This window comes from Fringilla coelebs (assembly GCF_963513975.1).
Source record: "Fringilla coelebs genome assembly, chromosome: 2".
Taxonomy (NCBI): domain Eukaryota; kingdom Metazoa; phylum Chordata; class Aves; order Passeriformes; family Fringillidae; genus Fringilla; species Fringilla coelebs.
The window spans coordinates 43208211-43220482 of NC_140029.1; the positions used below are offsets into that span (position 1 = coordinate 43208211).

At 38.0% G+C, this 12272-nt stretch overlaps 1 protein-coding gene across 1 annotated transcript in view; it reads right to left on the minus strand.

Moving 5' to 3' along the window:
* Positions 1-11464, minus strand: part of GPC5 (glypican 5) — a gene marked incomplete at both ends in the record, with an annotated part of 580434 nt that extends 568970 nt beyond the window's left edge. Inside the window, 2 exons of the mRNA XM_084226708.1 lie at positions 2982-3143; positions 11299-11464. Coding sequence (XP_084082834.1) covers positions 2982-3143; positions 11299-11464 — 328 coding nt within the window. The remainder of the gene's footprint in view (positions 1-2981; positions 3144-11298) is intronic.
* Positions 11465-12272: the final 808 nt, after the last annotated feature.

Consider the following 12272-nt stretch of genomic DNA (forward strand, 5'->3'; position numbering starts at 1 on the left):
CTCCATCCTACTGCAGTTCACCAGATTCTTAAATGCCTATTCAAATCCCCTCCAAATTTTAGACATTTTAGGGATTTCTTTTTTTCTCTATACAAAAACCAGCACTGCAATGTCACTACACTGTAATCCTGGTGGTACTTGTTAATCTTTTGATTACAGGTATAGACAGAGGCCAGTGTAAACTCTGAGTAACATCTAAGAACTATACAAAATGAGTGTGTACATATTGAGATATGTCTATGACATGCAAATGTAAGGTTTAAAAAGGATTTGGGTTTATGGTTACTAGAATGGAGATGTTATAGCAATCCCTGTACAGGACCTACATCTCTTCCACAAATATTAAGATAAGAACTACTAAAAATCAGAAATGTGCAATAATGTTATCCTATCAAAATTACTGTCTTGAAACAAAATTTTAAAAATAAATATTAAAAAAATTTTATATTTTTAAATGTTAAAATATTAAATATTAAGAATATTAAATATTTATTTAATTTTTAAAAAATAAATATTAAAAAATAAATAGAAGATTCACAAAAAAAAAGAAAGCACACATTCGGAAACACCCCAAAACATAAGGAAAAAACTAACAGCACTCAGTAGGACTCAGTACACAAGTATTGCAATTTGCATCATGTAGCTTGACGTGTCCTAAGAGGCATGGAATTTTTGAATCATTTGAAAATTGCCAATAGTTACTGTCAGGAGGCAGCACTTACCACAATACAGAACCATGGAATTTTCATAAACATTACAAGGTGACAAAGATATGTCGATATCTATATAGATTAATTTACTCTTATATAAAGACAAATGCACATACGTGACAAGTTAATAGACAGATAGGCAGACAGCTGCCTCATTTAACCAACACAGTCACCATAAAGTCCCTGGTAGTTAAACACCCTGAAAACTCAGGATCTCTAGACTGTATTTAATGCTGAATGGAAACACACCTCTGAAGACCTCCAGAGTCAGACACAGATCACTTATTTTAACTGCCTACTTCTCTCTACTGAATATATAAGAAACTGAGACAAAAAATTAGCTATTTGTTCTGCTGGGATCTAGTCCACCCCTTTAAGGCCAACCTTAACATACTTTGAGAAGAGGCAGGTGACAGCAGTGACAAAATCCATGACATCTGCTCTGTTCTCTACACCCCAACAATCCCTTCAAGCTTTCTGCGTGACTCCTGAGATGTCTGTCCAGTTGCCAAAGTGGCAGAAGAGATAATCACACTCCTATCTGCCCAGCCCAGCCGCATCTAAATGCAAAAGGCATGCCTAAACATTTGGTGGTGAGACAGGCACCCTTTCATACTACAATTCAGATTGGAAAGGACCAAAGTCCTGCTCAAAGCAGGGTCAAAACTGAATTCAGATAGATTGTCTTACTATGTACCTAGAATTCCAAGCTGAAAAAACATCAGCAGCATCTTACTATTGTTTCTAAATCTGAAATAATTTAGCTTCAATTTTAGTTAGCAATGGTTGCAATTCTTCAAAACTTAGTGGTATATTCAATAGCATGCTTTTCCACAAATAATTACTTCAAATTTAAACAAGGTTTTAAATCCAAATAATACCAGAATCCATGCAACATTCTCTGTTATACTTCTTTATATTAAAAGAAAATATAGAAAAAACTACTAAAGCATGCACTTCAAAAATATGTGAAGTGTATAAGATATAAAAGTATATGCTTTGAAAAGTATTTTTTTAAATCCAAATGATGCACCAAAGACAGCAGACCAAATTTAAAATATAATATGTACCAAACTCTAGGTTAACTCTTATGGTAGCAAGAAAAAGGTAATACACAGAATTTGAAAGTAAGAACAAACGCAGAAAAGAAATGGAACATTTCTCTGTACATTTTATCAATGATTCCCTGATTGTAATACCCTTTGACATCTGTGTTAGGCAGGCTAAATGGCAAAACTGACAGAAGGTGGAGAGTAACTCACAACTCCAGCTTGATTTTAGCAGTAGACAGCCTAAATTAAAAAAAAAAAATAAATAAATAAAAAAAAATTAAAAGGAGGCTTTTGGACTTCAAAGTCAACTTTGCATTTTAGGACCCCATTCTGCTAATTATTTCAGCATCACAGGTTAAAAGCAAGAGAGTTGCCAGAAGGACAACTTCCCAAGCCTGTATGAAGCTACCGTGTTAACCTTTCCAATGAAGTGGTCATAAAGGTTAATAAGTACATATTAACAGACAAATAACAAGACTTTAGGGCTTTGTCCTTGCCACATGTAAATTCTGTATCTCCTTCCATCACATACAACCTCATATCTCTACCATTTTCACATCTTCTCAGCTCCTAAACCAATTTCTGCATTAACTTATGCCTAATTAAATCAAAAAGAAACTAACAGTATACAAAGAGTAATTGCAAAAAAGGAAACCCCACCACCAGTCCAAATAACTATTATTTATCAGGTAACCTCCTGTTGTCCATTAAAACAACTATGGTTCAACATACAATATTTTTTCAATCATATTTATAAACTCAAGAGTCTGAAAAATTAGATCTGGAAAAAGAATCTCAAAATCTCAAAATCAAACTACCCAAGGATGTCTACTAGAAAAAGACAAAGAATATAGTGGGTAGAAACGGTGGTACAAAAAAAAAAATCTCTCTTTTGTAGCACTCCAGGCATTAATTTTGCATTTTAGTATGGCCCAAGTTAAAGAAGTTAAAAGGAATGTGAAGTTACATGTTTACAATTAAAATCAAAGCATCTTACTAGAATTTTTTCTTACTTTTTATCAAATATAATTTTTTAAAAGCCAAATTCCAAAAGCAATGCAGTTTCTAATCACTTGCATGATTTAGTACTTCTTATTTGAAAGCATAAAAGCATAGGGAGAAGCTAAAAATTAATAGATAACTTTGCATCATAAATAATCAAACATTAAAATCAAGAAAAGTATGAACAAGTTTGCAAACAAAAAGCAGAAAGCTTTACCTTGAAAAGCAGCTGCATTACGAGATATTAAAAATTTTAATGTAGCACTTGATGTTTGAAGCACTTGCTGTATATCTTGCTTTGCTGCAATCTGATACCTTTCTTCCATCTTTTTGGTACAGCATGTTGGATTTTTAGAAGTACAAACCTGGAGATCAATACCTAAGGAAAAGGCAGTTACACTGATTAATATAAAACAGAAGTATGCAAAACACAAACACCAAAGAGTTGTTTGTTTTTTTTTTTTTACATGAGTAATGACACTCAGAAGAAATACCCAAAACTTTAAAACACTTGGTCTTGTTCAAGAGAAAGGAACACTAACTAAAGTTCTGTGGGAAGAGTACACTTATTACAGTTAATTAAAGTCACATAATATAATTTCCCTGACAATGTAATCTTGTTCCAGCTGTGAATATTGCTAACTAATGTTGGTCAAATACGTTGAATATGCATTGTACATCACGATACAGGTGGTAGATGTCCCACTCCTGGAAACACTCAAGATCTGCTTATATGGGGCTCTGGGCAACCTGATCTAGTTAAAGATGTCCCTGCTCATTACAGACTATATAACCTTTAGAAGTCCCTTCCAACACAAACTATTCTGTGATTCTACGGTCCTCTAGAATACTGAACTGCTGGAGCAGCTCATGGCTGTCACTCCTGTGCTTCTGTAAATCTTGGACTAAAAAAAGCTAACTACTTCCAAACATTACAAACACACCAGTGGAAAGCTCATTCCTGACAGGAGCATGATGAACATGCTAATATTAACTTCTACATGGAGCAATCCTAACTTCCAGTCTAATCTCCCTAACTGTGTCTTTCTCTAACGCCAAACATTCCCACAAATCCCTGACACCAACTCCCTACTTCCCTAATAGGTTGGGAGACACTTCTATAAGTGGTTGTTGTTTTTTTTTTTTTTTTTTCATTTTGGGCATGCTGAAATTCCAGAGGGAAAATTCATTACTTTTAAACCTTCACAACTGGAGCATAATCAAGCATAAAAAGTATGATTCACCTTCCTTGTTATCATGTGGTATTCACAATCTTTTTCTTTTACAATACTGTATCTAAACAATGCTTTCTAATATAAAGAACAAACATATCATGAAAGAATAAATATGAGAATTTAAGTTATATTAATACAAAACTTAACAGTCCAATCCAAATTTGGTTCTCAAATACATTATTGCACTGACAGATATGACAAGATTTCATGGAAACAGTGAGAAGCATGACCTTTCAACTTCTACATTTTCATTATTAATAAATAATATACAGGGTAACATGCAGTTCCCTGTGTACACAGGCATAGACATTAATAATACTTGTCTAATATTAAAATGCAAAAACTTAAAATTAGGTCTATTACCCAAACTCTTCTTGTATTTTAAACAATTGTTAGGCACTGCCTAGCTTTCAAACCTTTTCCACTTGTAAAGCAGAAGTATATATATATATGGATATACTTGTAAAGCAGAAGATATAGGTATCACTGGTACAGAAACTAATTTGAAACTTTATCTAGGCTTTATGGACTTGAGTATAGCTTCAAGAAGACACACTTTCAGCAAAACCCTAAAATTATAATGAATATTTGTATATGGCTTCAGATGAAACTTCAGTATTATTTTATTTCCTTGATGTTATGAAAAGTATTTTTAAGCAGCATCTTTTGAACATGGATCTCATTCCCAGCTCTAAATGAATTTTGTTTTATAGTTTTAAGACTACTAATCATGTACATATGAAGCACATTTTATTGATCTACTTTTGTTCCAGCTCATTAAACACAGCTGCTTTCACTGGCCAGGAAAACGTAACCAAATACAACACACAAAGAACACAACTGACCAAAAATTGAATTGTTGCTCAAAACTCACAGAGTGGTTTTCCAGTTGTTATTTTAGAGATCTACAGAACAAGGAACAGCTTACTGATAATGTTTCAGAAGACACATAAACTGGAATGTGAAACAGGTCCTTCCATTTCAGTACAAGCAATATTAAGAAAACCCCACACAATTATTTTTTGAGTTTTCACATCTAAAAACCTTTCCATCTTCCACAAGAACTGCTTTATCAATAACCAATTATGAAATAGAGGGAAAACCCACTTTCTATTCCAAAAAGACATATTGGCTCTATGTAGGGGGATACAGTATGGGTAAAAGGAGGTGGTATAGAAGGTAATCTTGTCCCCCAATGAGTTGCAGCTGGATCAATTACTAAAGATTAGAAGCAGGTCTGATCTTAACAGGCCACACTGGTAGCTAATAAGAACAAGTGGTATAAAAGAGTGGATTGGTGAGATTTAGAAGAAGAGGAGTCAGATGGCTGCTTCAAGGACCAGGGACAGGCAGTGCATAGAGGAGCTGCATTGCCAGAAACTTTGAGGCGGTATGAAGCCTGGGCAATACAAAATCCTTGCACTACAATGATGTTAGAACTCATGCTGTCTAAGATGACAGCTCTACACTGTGATCCATTTTGAAACAAGATCACAAGACAGCTAGAAGTGAAATACCTTAGCCTGTAATAAAATATATTGAAGTAAACACTTATGGTATAAGAATATTTTCAGTTCTAAAACCTATCTAGATGAGTCTAAGAAAGACAGTTTGGAAAGAAAAATGTAATTGTTCTAAGGTGTAAGTTTACCCATCTGGAACTGATTTCAAACTTTTATTCATGATCTCAGCTGTACAAATCTGTATTTTCAGTACCTTGAGATAAACAAATGCTGACAGGATGAGAACGTTAACTGCCAAGAAGAGCAAATGCCAGATCTGTGGTAAATTTCTGCCTATTTAGACTTCCAAGAGATTAAATCCAGGGTCTGAAAAATCCCAAAACAGATTTAGGATTGTCATGACTGTCTTTCAAAAGCCAGCATTGAAATGCCATATGGCTTGGATGCAATTGTCAAATCAGTGGTTTATATCAAAATGGATTTGGAACCTGTGTCAGGCCTAAGTCCTTCTCATGCTTATCCTTTAATATTTATTAACTTATTTTTGTTACAAGCACCACTCCAGATTTAGCATTACTTGCTATCAGTATGATTGTTGCAAAGTACTTCAGCTTTGCTCAGTAAAAGAGATGGGGATACTGTTGAACTAACATCTCACTTTTTCTTCCGTCTCTATTCAGCAGGAGTCAGTATTTCTCTCACCTGCACTTCAAGAGATGGTAAATTCTATATACTACTTTCAAAGGGCACTCCTGACAACACTGAAATAGAAATTTGGCTCCTTCCTTATACACTTTAAGCTCATCTTCCTGACTACTAAGAAGCACTCCAGCAAGGTGAAACCATCCCTTCATACACCCACGCTTACAGTTCACAGAACAAAACATGTCATCCTGTCCAAAGCCCTCCTATTTTTGAGACTGCCTGAATTTCAGAGCAGGGAAACACAGAGTGTCTTGGCATTACAAAAGCATCGTACTGGTTCCCAAGAAGACTGAAGAGAAAATCCCATGGAATGAGGACAGTCCATTCCTTCTACAGGACACCAGCCTTAAGCAATGTAGACATAACCCTGCTCTGTTCCACTCAGCATGAGAGACAGAAGGCACTCCTTGAGCTGCACCACCTTTCAAGCCAACCCAGCCAGATCAAGACTACTGAGCACTGATGACTCCCTAGAGAAGCAGAAAGATTGGAGACTGAGATATATTGAGAACTGCTATATAGTTGAGCCCACTTTTTTGTTGATTTTAATCTCAAAATATTGTCAAATTTCTTTTCACAGTGATCATCTTGTGGATCCAGAGGTGAAATGTTCACACAGACACAAAATTATGCTGTTGGCAACAGTCCTTACAAAAACAGATGTGATATAATGAACATCAGTAACTGATTTGACAAAGCAATTCACATTCTGTCTCTGACTAAATCATAATCCAGAGCTCTGAATGCCTGTTAAACAAATAGAGTAATTGGAAGTGTCCCTGTCTCCATACAACAAAAGAAAAAAAATTAATTTGACTTGAAGTAGAACCAAGATCTGAATTACTGGAATGTAAATTATACTAGAAACCCAAATTAAAATTCAAATATGATCTTGGAATTGCATTAAAGTAACCTGCTGGATTTTAAACTGACTTCTATTGTTACTTTAAGGGGAATTAGCAAGAATCTTTTAACTTGACTTAACAGTAGTACCACAGACCAACTTTTTCAGACATTATCTTTCCAGCAAGGTTTTTCTCATTTATTCAATTTCATATTCTTAACAGTTCTCAACCAAAAAGCCTTTACAGTAAAATTTTAAATAATCACAGTCTTCACTCTCTTTTATGCTTCTTGTTCACACATGATCTCCCAATGTTGGCTGAAAAGAAGCCTAGATCGATCCCTGAAAAAATAAACCAACCCAAAATCAAAAAAGCAAACAATCAGAAACCAACCAAAAACAAACTGCTTAGAAAAAATATCTCCAGCACTTTTTTCTCCCCATTTCACAGGGAATTGCTTGATCCTACAGTGACAGTAAATGTAACATTTTTCAATAAGTCACAGAATTCAGCTTTTTGGTGCAAACAGAAGCCTGAATTTTTTTTCACTGACATAGCTACTGGAGGGTCTCTGTTAGGAAAGCAAGAGTGAATGGTTTACCAGCCATCCTCCTCTGCTGTGGGTAAAATCATATCATAGAATGGTCTGGGTTGGAAGGCCCTTACAGAATATCTACTTTCAACCCTCCACCATGGGCAAGGACATATTTCATTAGACCAGGATTTTCAAAGCCCCATCACGCCTGGTCTTGAAATCTTCCAGGGATTGGGGATCCACGACTTCTCTGTTCTAGGTATTCTGAGAGAAAGAAACTGAAAAATAAATATTATTTGCAACCAAGATAGCAAGAACAGCTGAGAGCTCCCATTTAATCTGTCTGGAAAAAAAGAGCTGCTGAAATTAGCTGAAATATCAAGATTTACTAGCATACAGGGTAAAAGAGTGGAAATCTTCATGAAATCTTGGGTTACAATACCAGAAAGGATATACAACACCTTGAACATAGGAAATAAAAATATGCTAAAAAGTATTTTGCAGACAGCAATTTCTTTTTTTTTTTTAATAATGCAAGTCATATTGATGAACAAAAATAAAATCAAAAACTCCAGACCTAACCTTTGAGTACTTTTTATATTTATTTCATTTTTCATACAGCAAAAAAGTGTCTTTCGGGATTTTTTAATTACTGAGGTTATTCTGTACAGTCCCACCAAAAATGTAGTTGTAGCACAGAACCAGAGAGGAAAAAACCAAAGTATTTTTGCAACTAACATTTAAAATCAGCATGAATGCAATTAATGTTCCAATATAGCATGTGATGAAGCTGAGCATAAGTCTGTACTAGAGTTCCCAAATCACATTTACAAAAGACCAAGAACATTTAGTCAAATGTCTTGATTGCTAGGGGCAGCAATAAGTATCTTGGGATTGGTAAATGTATTAATTTATCTTGATTATTAGTTGCCATTTTCAACTCTATAACATCCTGTCCTATGTGGATCACCTTCATGTACATATATATGACATTTCTGCATAGGATGACAGAGGTATTTTTTTCTCCCTTAAAGATACACAACCTATATACAATAGCTGCAAAACTAATTATATAAAATAATGTTTAAGTTTTTGAGCTAACATATATTCAAAATACAGACACATTACAATCTCCAGAACTAGAATTTGCATGATTTACTGATATAAGGCTGCTGGTTTTGTTCCTACTAAGAAGCAGAAAGAATGGCAATGGTACAGCCTTTTTTTATACATGCAACAAGAACAAGGCAAATATAAACCCTATAATTTTATTGACTTCTGCTGCATACAAAACCATACATCAACCAGCATTCCTGCTGTTCTTCAGCTGGTGATCATGCTCTACCCCAAAGAGTCAGCTTAAGACATTTAAATGAGTGCTCTTAAGTTATATCTAAGGTACCACTAAAATAAAGACACAGAGGCAACGCAGTAGAAGCATTTATGCAACTTATTCTGAACATTTGATAATGGAGTAGCTCCAAGATGCCACAAGCTGCACTGGCTGTCCACCGTGGTTGCCCACAAGGAGCACCTGAGATGCCAAAGGTATCCCACCCACTGCACATTGCACTACATGAAAAATGTAAGTTTCCACTACCAGAAAGATGTGAGTTTCCCAGAGTTATTGCATCTGTCAGCCCCACATTATGGGAACTCCAAGAAAATTAAAATGCTGCTAGATGCCTACATTTCAGCACTAAAATTAAACCTTGCAAAGGCAGCTTGGACACCCATTTTCATAAGTGGACACCTACAAGAAATGTGTGTGTTGTACGGGTGCATCTTATACATAAACACATTTCTTAGTGTCATCAGAAGAGGTTTTAAAATATTTTTACATCTTGCTTTAAAGAAGGTTTAATATAGAAGATCAGCAGCAAAACCCTGACATTTCTCTTCACATTACACTTCGAGCCTACTAATACCTTTAATCACACCTAAACCTTCTAAAATACTCATTTAATCCCCATTTTCTTGTCACTGCACTTCTGGACAGATTTTATTGTTTGCAATTATTTGTTTCATGATATCTGAGATCAATGCTACTCAGAACAAGAACCTTGGCAGCCCACAGCAATGTAATTCCTTCAAAGAGTGAAAGGCTGATGACCATACAGCTGTACCACACCTCCTGCTGCTCACTGTTTGCAAGGGCAGCAGAGAAAGGAATTCTTTTATATTCTTACAATTCAAACATGGTTTTTCCTATGAGTAGGAAATGCAGAAAAGTCAAAATCAAAAGAAAAAAGAGTGGTGGTATAAAAAATATTATAGGAGAAAGGAGGAAATCAGAGGAGTAGAGCAGAAGAAACATATATATGGCACTATAGTTCTTTTCTCTTGAGTCAACATATTTCCTCCCTATCCCTAGTACATAAATGAACGGTATAGTAACCAAATAAAATAATAATAACAGAGAAAACATAAAATTTACACTAGACTATGGAATGATAAAGGAATAGATAAAGGGATACCATATCATTCATACTGAGATTATTCACAGAAATGATCAGCACAGAAAAACTAAATCGCCTACAGGACTGTAACTCAGATTTCACTTTACAGACACCTTCATTTGCACAGTACCTGTCTCATCAGGCTTTCCAACTGAAATGTTTATTTTCTTTTTGTCAAAGACAATTATAAAATCTTTAGGTTAGGACAATGCAAGAAGAAAACCATGCATGTTGATAAATGTACTGGTAATAAATACAGTACTCCAATTTATAAACTACACACTGCAATATTGACTGTGTTAAGCATTATCTGTCACATTTAAAGCTAGAGTTATTTAAAGCTCGATTTTGGAGGGATTCCTTTAAAATAAACCTAGTACACCTTATCTCAACTTGCAGAGTTAATAAAAACCACATGAATTATCTTTAAAAAACCAATGAGGTTAGTTATTGATATTTTAAAGTGAGGGGGACATTACTCAGCTTTTGTTGCTAAGTTTTTTTTGTCTAAAAAGCACTGACTCAGATTTACTAGTTCACTTGTCATCCAAACATGAACACACTTTACAGATGTGTTAAAAAAGCTGTTTATTCATCCTATATCGCTGAATAATAAAATACCTGCATTTGTGAGAACTGAGGTTCTCACAAACCTGGAACCAAAACCTCAAACCTAAAAACGTACACCTTACTACATACGTGCTTTGCAATGTTATTCAGCATCTACTTTAAAAAAAAAATCACTGCTGATACAAATGGTAGATATACTCAAATTGCCATGAAGACTACTTTCCCGGGAATTTTATTCCATTACGTTCCAGCGACAGGCAGATATCCAGTACGGAAAATGCGCAGCCCGACCACTGGCAGCGGTGTAAGTCCTTCTCATTTCCGAGCAGAGTGACTCTAGCAGCCCCAGACGCAGTCCGGTGGCTGTCCCCAGCCTCCAGGGCTGGCACCGATGTACCGTGCCTGCCCACGGCCGGCTGGAAGCAGGATGACCCCAGCTGAAGCCGCTCGCTCTGCTCCGGGCGGCACGAAGGGGAAGTGGGTGGGCACAAGGGCGTTTTAGGCAGGTGTCGGGGTGCCCCAGCGCCCACAGCCCGGGAAGAGCGTTTTCTCCCTAGAGTAAGGGGCCAGCCGCGATGCCGCTGCCAAGGGGGGGACCCGATGTGCCCGCGGTGCCCAGCCGCGCCACCAGCACCACCCACCCATCGCCGCCGGCGGCACCGAATTCAAACCCGGCGGCGCCGCCGCTGCCGGTGCCTCCTGCCCCGCCAGCTCTGCCTTACCTGCCCGCGGGAACTCCGGGACGCCGCCGAGCGGGCCGAGCCGCCGCAGCTGGAAAACTTTCCGGACCGCCTCGCAGCTCGGCGGCGGCTCCGCACCCGGCGAGGCGGCGGCCGGGAGCAGGACGGCGACGGTCAGGACGCCGAGGCAGAAGCTCTTCCCCCCCATGGCCCGCGACGGCCGCCAGCTGCCGCAGGGACGCGGCCGAGGCGCCCCAAGCCGCCGCCGCGGGGGAGGCACCGCCCGCCGCCCCGCCGGGACCCTCCCCCGGCCCGGCCCGGCCCCCGCCCGAGGAGGGGCCCCACGCCCAGGGCGGCAGCGGGAGGGCGCTGCCCAGCGCCCGTGTCGGGGCTGCGATCGAGAGGAAACCCTGCCCTACCACGTACACCCGGGATGCGGGGAGCGCGGGCTGCGGAGGAGAAACACAGAGGCAAAGGAAGCGCAGGCATGGTAGGGGAACAATTTCGACCCAAAAACACGAAAAAAAAAAAAAAAAGAAATTACAGCACTTTGGGGAACTGCTAGCAACAGGCTTAACGCTGTTAGTAAGGTACGCCGTTCAGTTTGGTTTGAAATCCCAAACTTTTGTTTTTCTGACAAAAGTTTCCAAGAATTCCGCAGTCTTCAGGGCATCTTCAGAAGTTTCAGTTTCCTGAGGCAAACGTGACACGGAACCAATTTACAAACTCCTGTCCTGTCTACAAGCTGAAGACCGATGGGAGCTGTTAGAGCAGCCAAGGAAGCATCTGGGAGGCATCAGGTTATCTTTAAGAACAGCTTCTTTGATACCAAAATCAAGAATTTTCTCCATGCACAAATTTTAAATGTCACACCTTACCCCTGACAGCCAGAAATTTTTCTTAGTGTGCTTCAAAGGTGCAAGTGGTCATTCAGCACTGTAAAACATAAGGCTTTCAATTTAAAAGAAATCTTTAACCCTTGACAGCAATTTCAACACAAGACTGCAAAACCAGTT